We start from the raw sequence: 17,900 nt of genomic DNA, 5'->3' as shown, positions 1-17,900 counted from the left end.
CGTCCGATCATAACAGCATTGATAAATGCGAAGAGAAAAAGGAGAGAGAGAAAAGAGTGATAAAGAGAGAGATGCGCTAGAAAATGAAGTTTGTTTACTTGATCTACTTTAAAATTTCGATAACTTTGTTTCACCAAAATAAATAAAACGTGGGAAATAAACTGCTTGACATATTTCCACCCCTTTTCTTCTCTTTTACTTTAAAATATGTTAGATATTGATGAACTTCGTAAGTACCAAGTTCCTTTATTAATAGCTTAAATATTGATTTAATAATAGCCGAAAAGCCAAGTATAAATACGGTCAATAGCATTTTATCTGGGTTAATTGGAGGTTTTTAAATATAATAGACAGTATCCTCATTTATTAATTAGAAATACATAGGCTTAGCTGGATTAGCTGTTGGTCATCCATTTGGTATGTATATAATCTAAGATATACTGACATTTATATATTAATTCAAGCTATTTAGATACAGGTTTTTTCTACTATTAGCATAACTATTATCGTATTGATTCAATATTGATGCATACTATTTAGTCAAAGTCAGATTACAGTCAAGAGAGCTATCTTCTAGATACAAAGGGGTTATAAATTGTTTTATAAGTACTATTAAACAAGAAAAGGTTTTACATAGAAATCTTACAACCAATGAATCATCAACTCATGTACCTTTTATATTTAGTTTATCGGTTTATATAAAGGAATGGTAAAATATCAATAAGCAATCTTCGGCTTTATTATTACTATCATTATTATTATTATTTTAATTATCTTTTTTGTTGACTTTTCTGTTATGATAGGCTTCTCCTGCAGTAAGAAGTATTAATTTATAAGCTATTATATATAAATCATATCATATATACATAGGTTGGTGTAGGAGCTGTGAATGCTTTAGTGTTTGGATCTTATACCCACTTGATGCAATATCAAGCGCAATTATATGATACAGTATATGATGAATCAACCCAAAATGCGCCACTTCAACATGTATTTTTAGCCGGTATGGGAGCTGGCATCATTTCAAGTTTTGTGACATGTCCTATGGAATTGGTCAAAGTGCAACTTCAAAACCAAACTTCTGTTACAAAAGGTCCATTAAATTGTTTGCAAAAAATGTACATTACAGGCGGAGTAAGGTATTGTTTTAAAGGAATGGTGCCTACTATGATTAGAGAACTCAGCTTTGGACCTTATTTTTTGACCTATGAAATCATGTCAAGATCTCTAAAAGATCAAAGCCATGAATTATCAGGGCCAAAGGTTATTTTAGCTGGTGGTACAGCAGGCATTATTGCTTGGTGTTCTACTTATTTTGCAGGTAAAGCTCATACAAACATAAATATGTGTTTAATTATTATTAGACGTCGTGAAGACAAGAATTCAATCCGAGCCTCAAAGATATAAAGGAATGATAGACTGTTTGAAAAGGTCATATTATGAAGAAGGATGGCGAATCTTCTTCAAGGGCCTTACACCGACCATTGTAAGAGCCTTTCCGTCAAATGCTGCTACATTTGCTGCTTATACATGGACAATGAACACATTTCAGTTAAACAAAGAATCTTATAAAGAAGCTATTCTTTAATGTTTTATCGATGAAACTCTTTTAGAGTTATTATTTATTGCTGCTTTTGTTGAAGAGCCAAAAATTCTTGAATCGTATTGGCTACCAAGTTGTGATCGTCCTAATAAAAAAACAAAAAATAAGAAATCATGCGCGCTATTTGAATCAAGTTACCTGTTGTGCAAGTCCAGATACAGTAATTGTACCTACTACACCAACATTTTTAATAATCAAAGGAAACGCACCACCGTGTGTAGCATAATCCTTTTCACTAATCTATGTTTGAATGTTAATATTCATTTTCTTTATGTAGTAAAGAAAATTTTTTACATAGTATTTTTCTTCCAGGCTCTTTCCTTGGTTAGCTAAATTTCTTCCAACGTAGTAGCTAGCATGACCAAAACGAGTAACAACGTTACTATGAAATGATTTATGAATCATCAAATTTACTCAAAATGAATTCTTTCTTACTTTTTACGACGAACCCATTCGTCATTGTCTTTGTTTGTACCTTGCATAGCATAATGGAAAAGCTGATGTCCATTTAGAGTAATATCGATCACTACAGGTTTCTTGAAAGGTTTCGCGTTCTCAATAAGCATTAAACCGAGATCTAATGCATTTTGAGAGGTGAATGAGGTAAATTGGCATTTTTCTTCTTGAACGAGGATGCTTTCGAGAAGCTCTTTGATAGATTCAGACATGCTGCTTATGTAAAAAGGGAAACAAAAAAAAGGTTGGGGGAAAATTAGTAATTATGTAATGATATCCTGTGACGGCTCCCTGGATTACACGAGGTTCGTCGGAGATGTAGCCCTTCTTTCTGATGTATCCATCATTCATAACTCGATATGAAGATAGTATTAATAAGCTACATGCAAAATATATCCAATAGATAGACTACAGGTTAATTCGGATAATCTTCATTAAGGATAAGATGCTGCGTAATTGCACGGTTAAATTATATTAAGTCCAGGAACTAAATCACAGTCAGCCGCAGTCAATCATATACGAGTATTCTATGACAAATATAACAATGGAAGAACATGTAATCCTTATCTATTTGTCATCAGCTAGACCATACTCATTAATTATTAATCCATGACATGAAATATTATCCGTATATGAAAAGTATAAATAGAGTACAATTTTCTTATTAAATAAAACAATCTCTTTATCGAGTCTCGTCCTCTCTTGTTCCTTTTTATTCTCTTGGATAAATCACTTTCCAACAACCTTTGAGTTGTATATCAAAACTTGGTTAATATTTAGAAATAGAGGAATGGGCCAGTCTATAGAAAGCATCATGATGTACTGTTGAGTATGAATTTATATATTAAAGCTATAAGTTGCTGTATAAATTGAAGAAGAGTTCTTATGCCTCAATATAGATTTGCAGCATATTCAATAGCCCATATTAGCCCAGAAGAGATCGAACTGTAAAGATACGTGTTCATTCTAAGATGGTCTTATAAAGTCATTTGTACTATTGAAATTTAACTCGAGGTTAAATAACAATAAAATAACTGGTTTTCTGCTAGAAGCCTTCTTTTAATACTCAACTTCACAAGCAAAATGCCAATGACGAAAACAGCATATACTATTTCATTTGGCTCATGAATATGATCTACAGTGTCGTCTCCAGGACTATAGTACTGCTGTATTGTGCTATAAATACGAATTATTCTCCTTTAAGCGTTACTGGCTTAATGTTGGTAATAAAGGATGAATCAATCATTGTTATCTCTATTGTACTCTTAGACATGAGAAAGAAACCTGTAAATAAATTGAACAAATTTACAATTAGACATTATTTATATAACCCGTGCTCTTTTTACCATGAGTAGTTTCTTTTTGAAGATAATAATTATTTAAGTTGGTTTTTTCTACAAAAATAGAACACGGAAGTAACCTCGAATTAATTAAACAAGAACTTTCAGTAGCAGTAAGGCCTTTTATTGAGTGCCTCAATCTATAACAAGATATTAAATCACTTGTGAGATTATGAAGAGTGCCTTTTAATACTTGTTGAAGTTTTTTTTTTTCCAAAAACAACAGTCAAAAGATGAGGTTGTGTGTCTTATCTATCCCTGACAATCTGCTAGAGCAAATTGTGAACAAGCTTCTACAGTTCGAGGAGTTAAAGCGTCTCTGCCGATCAAAGATCACCTTTTAACACCATACTTTAATTTTTTTTTAACAACGGATATGTTATTGATCCTCTTTTGATAAACTCGTGTGACAAGTTAAACAGACAACATAGCCAAACATGATGCTTTTTTCTTTTTCTTTCTTCTTCGTATCAAGTTTCATCAGCAGAAAGTGCCCTCTTATTTATTTTTCTTGCTAAAGATTAATATTAATTACAGTAGCAGACACAGATGAAACGAACAGAGGATCAAGTGTTTTCTTTAATTCCAATGTATGATTGCAAATCTAAGCCTGTCCAAATCTATGAGCAAGCTTTCTGAAAGATTGTCAAATTCTGTACCAGTGATAAGGAAAGTATCCTCAAAAAATCCAACTGATGGTGATCCTACAATATAGTAATAAAGTTCTTTAACTTTTCTAAAACAGGTACTAGAGAGGACAATAGTGTTTCAAATGTCAAACGCAAGTTTTGGAAAACTACACTGTTTTCACATATATATTCATTGTTTCTAACTAGTGATCGCTTTTAGAAATTTAATTCAAACAAATGGTTACTTTGTTGAATTTATTTTCAAGAAGCCAAAAACAAATACTAATAAAATGCAAAATTTTCTGACTCCCGAAGACTTTGCAGAAGAAATTAAGAGCAGTGAAGCCTTTGATCCTGATATTACTAATTTCTTTATTACAGTTTATTCTGGTTTTTCATATTCAAAGGAAAGAATTAAAAAGATATCTATCAAAGAACATTATCATATGTTTGGTTTCAATCTTGCTACCCAAAAGCGTATGCAGCATCAACAGCACAACCAAAAATATTTAGATTTATGAGTAAACTGTTCATCCTCAAAGCATCAAGTTTTATCGATTTTTCAAAGTCACTTCTATTAGACTAAGAAAACTACCAAAGGATATTTTACTATAACAAGGGTAACTGGTAAAGGTATTTCATTGAAGAATAAATAGTTTATACTCACAGCATATATGTTCAGGTTAATTAAGCTTATTTTTAGAAGTTATATCAAGGAACAAAAAGCTGTTTATGAGATTACCAAAAGACTATTTGATGGCAGCATCAAGTATAGTAACAATGGTTCTATTGGCGAAAATAAACAATACCGTGACAATAGGTCAAAAAAGATCACATTTCCTCCAGAAGATAACAAGCTAACTATCCCTTACAAGAAAAGAACAATTGCCTATGATGATGGCTCTTTTTCTGGACCTATGGAAGGAAAATTCCCTACTCCTACCAGTCGAATTACTGACACTATTAAGAAGATGTCAAAGGATTTACAAGGAAAACCTGAACTTATCTATATTGCTGGAAGTTTTACTAGTCAAATGTATAATCAATGTAAAATCAAAAGCTTTGCAAATGTTACTTTAGCCGGATCAAAACTAAAAGTACATGCTGTTCCCAAGTGAAATTCTTGTACTGCGGTATGTAATCGTGGTGTGATGGCTGCCAAAAACATACACTGCATTTCTACATACATGTCACAACATAATAATGAAAGACCTTCCGAATACATGAATCCAACTTCTTCTGAGGATTGTATGAGAGCTCCATAACGAATTCTCATCCTTTACCTAGCAGATAAGTTGTATATAGTATTTTTTTTATAATAATCTTTTACAAACATTCATTATGTGCATTTATTTCTCTTAGTGTTTCTCTTTTACTTTCATTGCTTGCTCTATCTCAAACTACTTCAACCTTTCTATACCAATTATTATCAAATTTCACGACTTCATAACTTTCTTAAATTAGATTATATATATTTTTTTTTCAAAATTTTGACATATATACGATTGTATATAATGCATGTTAAAATGAAGGAGATTGTCCTCAATCAAACCCAGAAGGAATTATTGAAACTACCTGCTTCTAATTCTTTATGCTAATATCTTTTGTATTTTCGTGACAAGTCACTGTTTCATACACTTGTATCGCTCTTAATCCTTATACTCTTTGATGAGTTTTAATAAACATTAAACTTTCCATTCATAGAAAAAAAGCATGTTAAAAGACAAAGAGATGAATTTAAGCAAGAATCATTTAACATGTTCCCTGCTTTCAATCAGACTACAACTAGAAAATTGAATGCTAATGTAGAATTTTTAACTTCTTTGAGAAATGTAAACAAAAGTGTCAGAGAAACATTTTAATAAATCAATTCCTTCAACTGTGGGAGTTAATCATTCCTGTTGTTATAAGAAAACTGCCCCAATAAACCCTTTGAACTCTTACAAGTAAAGCTGTTAGAAACAAATTTTATAGCTTAGGAGTACCAAGGTTTGCGACTCCTTCCGTTACGGATTATAGTTCTTGTTATAATCTCCCTAATTCATTTTTCATAACCTGGATATTGGTATTTTAGCTTTTCATGTTGTTGATAAGGGAGATGTTTAGCTTGCAGTTTCTTTTCCCCTTTGCATAAAGGGGATTTAGCCTTCAAAAACTTGTTTAAGGGGCATTGTTTCAATAAAAAGAAGCGCGTAGAGTTATGTTTTCTTTTAAATTTCTAACGTGCTCTTTTTCTTGTTATAAACTTAATGTATACTGTGTGCTATTTCGAGTAACTTTTACCAAAAATATAATTGTTCCGTCAACTTTTATAATTTACTCGTTCCCCGCTCTTTATTGTAATCATTGGTGTACAAAGGGGGCGTAATTCATTAATTGCGCTCTAAATCATGCGGGGTAAAATGAGCAGGACCCTGATTAACTGATTCTACCGACACCTCATCATTACGTCCTATAGCTCGTGACTGCATTGGAGGAGGAGGAATGATAATGGAAGCGAGAGAAGAACTTCTTGCTCCTGCCTTCTTGATTTCCTTTTTTTCTTCTTGTTCTTTTAGTATCTGTACTTGCTTTTCATCTTTATCTTTTGATGTCTGTAAGGCTTCATTTTCGATAATGGAGACAAGCGGTTCAAGTGACAGAGCATTAAAATTATGTTGCTGTCGGTTATTAAACCTCACATCCTCATCATATAGTTTAGAATTTTGAAGTGAGGGTGCAGGCTGTGTGAGATACTCATGAGGCATCGTTGTGTCCTCTGCAGGTGCCAGCAGGTTATATTCATCGTCACTCAATCGTCTTTCCTTTCGCAGCTTGATTCGTTTCTTGGCAAGCACAACCGTATCACCACCACACATAAACACGTTTCTAATAAATTGAGGGATATAGGCCAAAAAGCCATCAACCAAGGCCACAAAGTAATTATGCTCTGGTTCCTCTGTTTGGTATTCTTTAGCATCCAGACCAAAATAGATTTGCATGAGCACAGCAACGACTGTCATAGTAACACAGATAATAAGCACATAGTAACCATTTTTTATGGCTTCTGTTGTCCAATAAGTGCCACTGGGAGATCCGGGTGGTTTATCCTGAATAACATTGAAGTAACTCAAAATGGCCAAAAGGATATCACCACAGTAAAATATGATCATGATAGGTCCTTTAACACACCAAAACATACCATGTGCACGTATGTTGCCGTCCTTCCATTCTTTATCAAACACAGACAGATAAGTGAATAATGCCATCAGAATGATGGATAAGGAGCTGAATTGGATGATGGCAAGATAAACATACGCACCCTTTGGACTAAATTGTCCATCACAATAAATACCCTTGATTTGAGTAATGATTGAAATAAAGGCAGCAATGATATTCCTAATGATAACCGAAAGTTTAGGGTTGTTTAATAGAAATCATTCAATTTGTTTTTCTTTTTACATTGTTTTTTTTTAGAGGATGGAATTTACCAAATTGGAAATTGAAGTACAAGTATATCTACAATTACTCGAAAGTGTAAGCCCCATTTTGATTTACTATTCACTGAATTTAGCAATTTTTTTTGTCAAAGTGCTTAGTTCTTTTTACAGGTTAAAACGATATAGTCCAAATACTTTGGTCGTAACCTCTTCCTTAAGTCCAGCATTCTTTTCTCGGTAAGGCTGTAAATAAGCTTGTAAACACATGTACAAGTTATATACGGCAAACGATTCAAATAATCTGGCAAAGAACAAAATTACTGTTTCATAATCGTATTTCAAATAAGATAACCAAGCAAGTACTGCATAAGCTGCTGGATACGCGACTACTCTCACTTTATGTCTCTGTATTTCAGGTGTGCAATAGTGATGAAGGTGTTCGTTAATTGTGTGAGACGCAATCGTCACTGTCACAAGCACCAAAAAGCCTGAGGCTAACCAGCCCCAGACATGATAGTTGCTACTATATAAATGCATAAGGTCATTGCTATTGTTGTAGAAAGACACTTGATTTTTTTTTACTTTGGATTTAACACAAGCTGTTTCAAGTCAAACTCTGGATTACTTTAGAATAATAAAATAAGCAAAAGTTCTGCATAATCTATCAAGTTCTTACAATCCACTTTCGCTTAGCCCTCCAAGAGTTGGACAATGTTCTGAAGACATTTATATTAAAAAGAAAAAAAGGAGAAAATAAATGAAAAGTTTAAAGACGAGAATTTAAATCAAAATGAGTGTAACGTTACATGTATTTATTTGAGGCTTGATTCAAAAAGCTTGGCTCCAAAGGCATCCTTATTAAAAGCCTTGACTATTTATAGAATAGGAAACTTTTGCTTCATTTATTATTAGTTAAAGTATTTAACTAAAACAACATGCAATTATATAAGATCTTTTAGTGAAATGTTCAAAGGAAATAGGTTGGTTGGATATAAATTCATAAAAAACAGTAACTTGGAACTTATGCGTACAGATCAAAAGAGATAAATTCATATATCACAAGCAATAAAGAACGATGAATAAAAGCATAAAGTAGCCCAGTTTTTAGATTAACTTAATAGCATTTCTTGTGCTTTTGCGTAAATCAAATAAACTTTCCTTTTCATGTTTTGTTTCTTGTGCCTTTTGTTCTATTTTGTTTTAGTAATGTCTGATTAGTGTTTACACATTATTTTCCATCCTGATTTGTAATATTGTTTACAGAAAGAATGATCCATATGCTTAGTTGCGATTACACGTATTATTTATGTCTTCCTAGCAATCAAATGTATATTGACTTCTTCCTAAAAAAAAAAAAAAAAAAAAAGAGTAATCGACTACTGTAAATTCTCTCGGTTATTCTATTTTCTTATATTTTAATTACATACAAAATAAAGTAAAAAGCGAGACTAAAAATATGAAATGAATAAAACACACTAAATCTACGTTCGTATTTAAGAAGAAGAAGGAAATAGAACAAAAGCTAAAAATAAAGCAAATGATTAGAGTTTCAAATACACAAAAAGTTAAGCTCATTTATAGTATAATAGCAGGTATCTTTTTGTTGTATGTAGGTATAGTTACGCCCCAACAAGTTTCAGCAACCAGCATACTGAAGGGGTCCACTCCTTTCATTTCGTTCTGACAACATATTATAACGCTCATTCAACTTCTTTTTTTTCCATTGGTAAATCATTGTCTCTCCCTTTTGTACATGACTTGGATGGATGCACCTTTATTACTAGGGGAAGTAAAAGCATATTATTAGGAGTAAAGGAACACTGTATATTCCATATACATGGGTTACTATATCTTGAAAGGGGATTGTTAGAGAGAGCAAATAAGTGAGAAGTACGTATGAGCAAGGGCTTTCTAAGAGTATTTTCTTTCCTTGTAGTCAATAAATTAGTTTGAATTTGAATATGCACAGACACACAAATAATGCGAATAACAACAACGATCGCTTAAACATTTTCTTCTTTTTTGAACTACATAAAAAGGGAAGAGTTTCTTTTAAAGTTTTTTACTGAGAGAAATAGTTGTTGACAAAACAACTGGTGTGCTTCCGAATCCAGAAAGAGGAAAAAAGCAAAATTTGTTCCATTCCAAAGACACCAAATAAAGAAATAGCTCATACTTTATTATCCTGTTTCATATAGAAAAGAGAAGAAACAAAAAGTTGATATATTAAATCGATTTCTTAAAAGGAGCAGTGCACACATACAGAATCAAAACTTTCTAGAATAGAAAAAGGAGTAAAAAGAAACTTTTTTTCTTATTGACAGATTCTACATAAAATGATACCATTTTATACTTCCCCTTCCTCTTTGCCCCTTTGATTTGATGCCGCTTCCAAATAATTTTCATGACCCCTTTCTATATACCCCTTAAACTCACAGACACTAGGTATACTACAAACATTTACACAACATAAATATAAATTCTTTTTTATTTCTTTTTTTTTTATATTATAAATCAATGTTGGCTTGTGCACAAGACGTTTTCTTTACTTCCGATAATCAAATCAACATATTGGATAAAAGATCTAAAATTAAGCATAGCAATACCATGCAACATTTACAACAATTAAAACATGAGCACATATCAAATAAACATAAAGAAGAGGTTGGTTTAAGTTATATTGAAATGTGAAATTCATTGACTTTTTATAAAAGCAACAGGTTTGGCCGGCAGATGTTGAAGCAGCATTTATTGAAGGTACGCACACATGCACGCATATACATACACTTAAATCCTTGTTTTAATAAAAAATCAATTTTTTGGTTTAGCCTTGGAGACGATACCTAAGCTAGGTAGAAGAAAGATACTGGTGAATGGAAAACCCTGCGGACGAAATGAACTTATTTCAGATTTTATATTTCGTAAAACACAAAAAATGCGAACAAGAAAGCAAGTATCCTCGCATATACAAGTACTTAAGAACACTCGTAAAAGTGATCCTCACTGTAAGTTACATTCTTAAAACGAGCGATAGACACACTAAAGCGAAATGTAGTTATGAGATTATTAACTGATTCAGTGGATGTAGATGAAGGATTTGCAATGATACAACAGCCTATACGTCCACAAACCCAAAGGAAGCCAAAGATGTCTACTTCAAGCTCTCGCCGCAGCCAAAAGATAAAGATTGAACCCATTTCATCAGACGACTCCTCTATGTCCTCTTCACCTGCTGATTATGTATTTGACATGTTATATCAAGGCCAGCAGCAAAATCCAATATCTTCATCCATGCTTGATTTAAAAGATCCTTTTTTTGAGCCCTTCTTCAATTCTTTAAGCAATGAAATTGCTAATGATGATACAATATTTTTAGATAATAGCAACTTTTCAGTACAAGATTTCACAAATACAGACAACCTGCTGCAACAATTTTTTCCTCCCAATGGCCCAACTGTGGTCGACTTATTGGATCAACCAAATATACAAAGCAATAACTTCCCATTAACAAACAACCCAAAAAGACAAAAAAAAACTATCAAGAAATCATCAATGCCAGGCATTAGAAAAAACAGCAAGAAGCAAAAAATTAACCAACTTAAATCATCCCTTAGTCATCCTAGTTTAAATTTATTTCAGTCGACCCATTCGCTCTCTTCCATCATTCATAGTATGAATGCAACCTGGATTGATTCTTCCACTTATTCCCTATGGCCCAATTACTTATGTCTGTATTTAGAATATCCATTACCTTATGATTCTGCAGTAAGGCTCACACATTTTATAAAAGGGAAAGAGAACTAAAATAAGTCTTAAATAGACAATCATACCTCATACATTAGCAACTGTCACTGATTGTACTCCTTCCTGTTTACCTTCTGTTGATAAAAGCTATGTAGCAAAAGAGAAATGTCCTCCGCTTTCAGATCTCACTCTGAGCCCCGCATTAACTATATTATCTGCCAAGGTAAATTACACTAAACAGTATTCAGATAAAATATTTATGTGTGCCTTAGGTGAATCTTAATTTAAACATCAATACATCTGATTTCTTTTTCAACAACACTTCATTCTTTGAAACCAAAGATCGTCGTACAATTGAATGCACTACTACTATTTATTCATTTGGTAATGTTGTACTCGAATCAAAAGAAGTTCAACAAGCTTTATGGTTGAATGAAGGAAAATACATGTTCAGCTTTACTTATGTCAATCAATTTTTTGATGCATTCATGAAAGGAATAAGGTCCCTGCAGTCTTGGGAAGAGGTCGATATTGCTATCAATAATTTATGCGTAGTCCAGGTAAATTGAAAACTGAGCCAAGATAATATAGAGCTCTAATAGCAAAGTAGGTTTTTGAAGATGCTCAATCGAAATTAAACCAAGGAACAACAACAACAACAACCGAGGATTTATCTCAAACTCTTGCAGATGATCTTTTATTACCTCGTACACCGCCCAATGAAACTATTTTACCTGACATTGCTTCTCCTTTATTAGTGATGATTTATGAATTTGAAAGAGGTCAAGGTACAATTGATGTCTCTTTGGTACAAAACAACAATATTGTTGCTTCAGACCTTTTGGCTGGAGAGTCCTCTTAAAAGATATGATAAATATGTTATTAATTGTGTATTAATTCTTAAGAAAAATCCTTATGTACATAAACATTTAAAATAGTAATTTGCTCCTTGGAATGTAAGAAAGACATCTTTTATATATGTTGTACACTATGTTTCCATTTACATCGATCGTAAAGCACTGGTTAACAGTAAAAAGGGATAGCTACAAAGATTGTTATCAAGATTGCCCTTGCTGGTTGATTTGAAGAGAGCAGTAGTAATCACATTCATGTGTTACAATGTCTACTGTTTGCTTGATTTTTATTATGTGTGTAAGACTCTTTTCTGTTTTTTTTTGTTACGCTACAATGATTTTCTTATTACCAAGGATACACCTTTTTCAGAAAGTATGCGTACATTTTTGAAAAAAAAAAAAACTGCACAGTGATGAAATAAATTTTGGGACATTCTATTAAAAGAATTTCGTACACCACCCACAAAAAAAAATCGTATACTTTAAGAGACGATTATAAGCAACTAAAGAAGCCTATGTTGAGTGTCATACGGCTCTGAAATGTAGGATAACTTTCGATAACGATCCGGAGAAGGATATTTCTGTAATTTAAGTTGCGATCACAAATTAAAAAAAAATACATTTTTGTCTTCAGTATCCATACTATGGCTACTTTTTTATTTGAAAATGGACATGGCAAGGCTTTTGATAAACAGGAAAATGAAACTCATGTATACGAAATGGGGATTGACAACGAATAATATCCTTTAGAACAATTGACAAGCTACGATCAGCACATAGAGCTTAAACCACTTGAAAAGCCGACAAGCATGAAAATTGAAGAGCCAGAAGAGGAGTCAACTAATTGACAAACCCTGAAACTAGTAAAGTTTATGGACGATCAGCAAAATGTTTTCTTTTCAATACAAATGTTGAATTCTATTGATGGTTTACCGTTGTTCTAATCAGCGGTTTGCCCTCCCCAAAAACGGCAGTTTGCTATATTTACAGTAGAAAGATGAAAAAAATAGAGCCAATAATTTAATTGAAGCGTCATCTGATTCTAGTCTATCAACTAAATTCTCTCTTTCAATCTCTTTTGCATGTATATGTTATTTCTTGTCTGATTCTTTTTTTTAATAAGTAAATAAGTGACTAATCAAGTTAATTGGAGAAATTTAATATGGGATATAATTGATAAAAAAAGGGAAAGTAAGTTATAACAACGTATTTAACAGCATTCATCTTCTTGAACACTTTCAAAAGGGTCGTGCCAAATATCTCTGCTTAAAAATCGCGTGACAATGGCTTTTTTGGAAGGAACGCGACTCATACTTTTCTTTTAATTTGATTTTTTATGTGCGATTTTTTTAATTTTCAGACAATGACTCTATCTCATATAAACTTTATCAGTCTACAATAAGGTAAATGTCATAAAATGTACACTTACCTTAAAATATTTCAAGTTTTGAATATATTTTTCAATGTTACCATTTTTGATATCATCAACAGAGGTAGGTAAATCAATATCTCCAGCCTTTTCAACAACTGTCCAGTCATCACATATAAGTCGAATAGTATATATATCTGATTCCAGATCCTCACAAAGAACAAAAGGAACAAAGAAAATTCATGGCGTCATTGTCATCTGGGTTTCCCTTTCGAATTAAATCTGTAAGTCTTCTTATAAAATTGGTAACCCCAAAATAGATCTGAAATAATAGGATCCTTTTAGAAGAAAGAAAGATGTCCTTTATTAAAATGTATTCTTTGTGTATATTTGTATATTATATTTCAAGGGGATTGATCATAATTTCTTTGTCTTGAGATGCTTGAGTTTTGGATTGGGATCGACGCTTTAAATGTTCGCTTTGCGCATTCTATATTTGGAAGGTCTATCATGTTGTGTTTCCATTGGATCATCTCTATATTTAGCTTCTATTTCTTTGTTCATAGAAATGATACTGACAAATCCTTCAAATATATTAAATTTGCGATAACAGCCTTTTTCTTGTCATAGTAATACTTTCAGGGTTCAGCTTCCTTCGAAAATTCAGGCAATGACAGTTCTGATTTAGAAGATAAAATCCGTAAATCCAGTCTTGAATCAGTGTTGTTTTCGAGACAAACCAAACTTTTTGTGTCTCCCTTATTCATCAAATGTCTGTAAGCAACTCTTCCTCATAGAAAGAATAAAGTAAAGTGAAATGCAGAAAATTTTCCACAACAAACGACAGCCGCTTCCTTGGAATATACTTTCAAATATAGGCCCCTAGATTTTAACTACGAAGTCTTGTTCGCTACACCCAATCTTTTCATAAAGGTACTTATCATAGAGCATTGTCTCAAGACTGTATAAAGATGTTAATTAATAAACAGAATATAAAAAAATGATAAACTTACATCTGTAGATAAATTCTTTTGGCAGTTTTTTGTTGAGTGCGCATATCATCAATCTCCGAGATTACTGAATTCAAAAAAGTATCTTCATTTTCAATATATTTATGCTATAAACAATAACATTAGCGTATTTTGTTAAATATTTTTTGTTGAAGAAGTAGACATCTAAGATAAATTATTACTTTTTTGATTATGCGTTCAAATGATTCACAATTATATTCCTGTTGTGTGAAAGTGATTTCGTTGCTCATTCCATTCATAACGTGTTTCAAGTGTGTTTGTGAAGATGAATTAATTTGAAAAAGCTGAGAGTTATCTGAGTTGTCTGACAGATCCATGATATTGTTCATTCCCATACTAAATATGCTCTATTACTATTTGCTGTTTTTGCATTAAAATGTGGTATACTTACGTTTTAAAGTAACTAGGTTTGTTATCCTCAGATTGAATACATTTAGCAAATCTACCAACTATTGTCCCAAAAGATTGTCTATAACCTTCAATAAAAACATTATCGTTGGCAAAGCACTAATAAGAAGTAAGGGTTAAAAATATTCTTTAAGTAAAAAAAGTAAAACAAGCTTACAGGTGTTTTAATCTTCTTTAGAGTATGAGAAGATCTAAACGTAGCCAAGGTGCTTTTGAAATCAGTACTCGCTGCTTTATCCTTTTTTAGCCTCTTTCTCCTTATCAAAGAGGTATCTCCAATAATCCAATGTACTTGATAATGAAAAGGCCTATAAAAGATCGTAAACAAATACTGACATTTTAACATAAACTTAAAAAATTACCATATAATCATTTTTTCTAATATTTGAAGCCCAAATACGATATTCATTATTTTCATGTTTTTCAGCTTGTTCAAGAGAATATATATAGTCTTCTTCAGCAATGTCCTTCATATCAAATGAATATCTATCCTTTTTAACGAATTCTACAACTTCTGTATTTTTGTAATTCCCTCTTAACCAAGTTTTTGAATCCTAAAATGGTTCTCGCCTTCTTGTTCGCATGTCAATTTAAAGTAGAGAAAACGGGAGGGTTTTTTTTTTTTTTTTTTTTAGTTACAGGATCTCGTAGAGGTGGAATTGAGCGTTGAACTGTTCGTTGGGCTGCTGTTTTCTTCAGATATCCGGCATTCGTCTCTCCTCTTTCTCGCCAATTCCGTTCAGCCTTTAAAATTGCAATAGATGATACCTCTTGTTGTAGCATTTGAGTTTGCTGTTCAACTCGAGGCAGATGAATTGCTAAAAGTGAATTAGGCAAGGAGTCCCTAAGTAAATGTTGTCATTTTTTTTTTTTTGTAAAGCTGTAATTTGCTGTTTACGCCAATCTACACGTTTTCTTCCAAATCGCCTAGTGAAAATTTGGACCTGACTCTTTACCAAGTCTCAAAAGTCTTGTGGAGCTAAAGATGAATTTTCAATTTCTTGGTTATATAGGGTTGTGAGCATATTTGCCAGCTGCTGGCGATATTCCTTGATACCCGCATAGATAGGATTTGCTCGCCAAATACCAGGCCCTGTGTTGAGTTGAAAGTTGGTTTTAAGTGTCATCTGAAGTAAAGCATGATCCGTCCAAGCAAAATTGAGAAACGCAACGTCCGCTTCAACAAATTAATAGAAAGGTCAAGATATAGTCTATAATATTACCGTTTACAATGGTGTACGCCTTGCGGCACCTAAATAAAATCCTCCTTTTACAAAAAAAAAATATAGTCTATAATAGACTGAGCGCTTGAATCCCGTCGAGAAGTGGGTGTGTCTAACAAACTTAGGTCCATCATCACATTTTTAAAATGGAATCGGAAGAATGTAACCATTTAGAAGGTACAGATGAACGGCTTGGTAAGGCCTGAGATTTGAGCGTATTACTAAAGTCACCGGCAATAGTCATTCGATCGACGCGTGAATCCGGATCATAGGACGAGGGTTGCTGAAAAGCCAGCAAGGTATTAAAAAGTTTTTGTCTATCACGAGGCGAAGAGGCCGGGGCATAGACAACTAGGATGTGAAAAGGAGCTATCTGTCCATTGGTATGAGAAAATTTGCTAAAATGCATCGTGCATCCTCGGGAATGGAATACGAGTTAACGGGTGCTGCGAATTAAAACAGAGGAGGCCACAGTATCGTGTCCATAAGGACTGATGACTACAAAGCTGTTGGTGTAATAGATGTAGGTGACTATTGTTACTGCTACTATTATCAATTTCTTGGAGAGCGATAAAAGTAGGAGAGTGCGAGCGAATGTACCGTATTAAATGTTTTGTGAAGTTGGATTACTAACCTTGAAAAGACTATTACCATTCAAGGAAAGTAATGTAGAAGACTTGCGATTGTTACAACTTCATAATAATAACTAAAGATTCATTTTGTTTACGAGTTTCTGTTCTCTTGTTGACTTCCTAGCAGTGTACTGGGTAAAACCCGACGATCGATGAATGCAGAGGAACCCTTTGTGTCTTTAATGATCGAAGAAGGATCAGGCACGTCTTCATCGGAGCAGGTGTCTATAAGGTCATGCGTGATATCCAATTCTGCACGTAATTCAGTAAGCTGTGTAAGGCCTGTCAAAATTATGGTGTCTCCCGATGTGGAGGATTCAAAATCCTCTGTCCCTTTGACCGGAGATGCATAGATAGAACGGTTAGTGGATTCAAAAACTTCTCTAATCAGTTGTATGTATGAGGTCGGCAGAGGGTCCTTCAAAAGGCCAGTAGAAGCATTGAAAGGATCCGAGCACTCACCATCATCATTAGCATTCAAGGCATTGGAGAACATATCCACAGAAAGAGAATTAGAAGCCATTGCTGTAGAGCCTGTGATGTCAGTATTAGACTCGGCGATTGGGGGCGTGACCCCAGGTAGAGCAGAAGAAGTAGGGTTAGCTTTTCTACGTTTTCTCAAAACAAATTAATCAGGACATTGAGCTCGGATATAGCCAGGTTTAAAGCAATAAAAGCACGTACGCTTATTACTGGGTGCCTCTTTACATTGGACCGCGCTATGGCCGAGTTCATGGCAATACTTACAATAAGTGGGCATATCTTTCCAGTAGGCATGGATAAAAATAGAAGACAGACCTTCGCTGCTTGCAGGATCAATCCATTCGATAGTATGAGTTGATTCCAAAAAAGGGTCCGTTTGGTTCGGGCTAGGGGAACAGTCGAGTACGGCATATCCAGAACCAAGAAAGACGTCAGTGTCTGAGTCAGTTACAATACCGACATCGTGAAAACTACCACAATTCCCAAAATGGCTCTACAATCCTTCCAATAATCGCTGTGATTTCAACCAAGGAAGACGTTGAAGTGTAACTCGTTTAATAATGGATCCAGGACGAATGACAACCAAACCATTATCAAATTTTAGTCCATCATTACAGGCTAAAATACGAAATTTTTCAATATTAAAATTTACTTCTAGGAAGCGGTTAGGTCTTGACTTACGAACTACCAGATCCATATATTCTTTCAA

At 33.4% G+C, this 17,900-nt stretch overlaps 8 protein-coding genes across 8 annotated transcripts; 3 read left to right on the top strand and 5 right to left on the bottom strand.

Moving 5' to 3' along the window:
- Window positions 1-207: 207 nt before the first annotated feature.
- Window positions 208-577, top strand: RO3G_05577 (uncharacterized protein; the record flags this gene model as incomplete). Its single annotated transcript, XM_067660167.1, has 3 exons — window positions 208-229; window positions 385-421; window positions 541-577. The coding sequence occupies 3 exons, from the start codon at window positions 208-210 to the stop codon at window positions 575-577; spliced, it is 96 nt and encodes a 31-aa protein (XP_067516268.1).
- A 1,045-nt stretch (window positions 578-1,622) lies between these two features.
- RO3G_05576 (uncharacterized protein) lies at window positions 1,623-2,271 on the bottom strand (the record flags this gene model as incomplete). Its single annotated transcript, XM_067660166.1, has 4 exons — window positions 1,623-1,688; window positions 1,742-1,843; window positions 1,898-1,985; window positions 2,039-2,271. 4 exons carry the CDS (start codon window positions 2,269-2,271, stop codon window positions 1,623-1,625), a joined length of 489 nt encoding a protein of 162 aa, XP_067516267.1.
- A 2,431-nt stretch (window positions 2,272-4,702) lies between these two features.
- Window positions 4,703-5,146, top strand: RO3G_05575 (uncharacterized protein; the record flags this gene model as incomplete). Its single annotated transcript, XM_067660165.1, has 1 exon — window positions 4,703-5,146. One exon carries the CDS (start codon window positions 4,703-4,705, stop codon window positions 5,144-5,146), a length of 444 nt encoding a protein of 147 aa, XP_067516266.1.
- A 1,254-nt stretch (window positions 5,147-6,400) lies between these two features.
- On the bottom strand, window positions 6,401-8,173 carry RO3G_05574 (uncharacterized protein; the record flags this gene model as incomplete). Its single annotated transcript, XM_067660164.1, has 6 exons — window positions 6,401-7,406; window positions 7,499-7,564; window positions 7,617-7,690; window positions 7,769-7,970; window positions 8,030-8,071; window positions 8,124-8,173. 6 exons carry the CDS (start codon window positions 8,171-8,173, stop codon window positions 6,401-6,403), a joined length of 1,440 nt encoding a protein of 479 aa, XP_067516265.1.
- A 2,421-nt stretch (window positions 8,174-10,594) lies between these two features.
- Window positions 10,595-12,053, top strand: RO3G_05573 (uncharacterized protein; the record flags this gene model as incomplete). Its single annotated transcript, XM_067660163.1, has 5 exons — window positions 10,595-11,117; window positions 11,187-11,212; window positions 11,268-11,414; window positions 11,464-11,751; window positions 11,802-12,053. The coding sequence occupies 5 exons, from the start codon at window positions 10,595-10,597 to the stop codon at window positions 12,051-12,053; spliced, it is 1,236 nt and encodes a 411-aa protein (XP_067516264.1).
- A 3,033-nt stretch (window positions 12,054-15,086) lies between these two features.
- RO3G_05572 (uncharacterized protein) lies at window positions 15,087-15,326 on the bottom strand (the record flags this gene model as incomplete). Its single annotated transcript, XM_067660162.1, has 2 exons — window positions 15,087-15,161; window positions 15,216-15,326. 2 exons carry the CDS (start codon window positions 15,324-15,326, stop codon window positions 15,087-15,089), a joined length of 186 nt encoding a protein of 61 aa, XP_067516263.1.
- Window positions 15,327-16,799: 1,473 nt separating this feature from the next.
- Window positions 16,800-17,231, bottom strand: RO3G_05571 (uncharacterized protein; the record flags this gene model as incomplete). Its single annotated transcript, XM_067660161.1, has 1 exon — window positions 16,800-17,231. One exon carries the CDS (start codon window positions 17,229-17,231, stop codon window positions 16,800-16,802), a length of 432 nt encoding a protein of 143 aa, XP_067516262.1.
- Window positions 17,232-17,684: 453 nt separating this feature from the next.
- On the bottom strand, window positions 17,685-17,888 carry RO3G_05570 (uncharacterized protein; the record flags this gene model as incomplete). The annotated part of the gene is made up of 1 exon (XM_067660160.1): window positions 17,685-17,888. One exon carries the CDS (start codon window positions 17,886-17,888, stop codon window positions 17,685-17,687), a length of 204 nt encoding a protein of 67 aa, XP_067516261.1.
- Between the last annotated feature and the right edge of the window lie 12 nt (window positions 17,889-17,900).

Source organism: Rhizopus delemar, genomic scaffold (genome assembly GCF_000149305.1).
Source record: "Rhizopus delemar RA 99-880 supercont3.4 genomic scaffold, whole genome shotgun sequence".
NCBI classification, from domain to species: domain Eukaryota; kingdom Fungi; phylum Mucoromycota; class Mucoromycetes; order Mucorales; family Rhizopodaceae; genus Rhizopus; species Rhizopus delemar.
The sequence above is the reverse complement of the archived record's forward strand: the minus strand, read 5'-3'. Positions and strand labels throughout refer to the sequence as shown.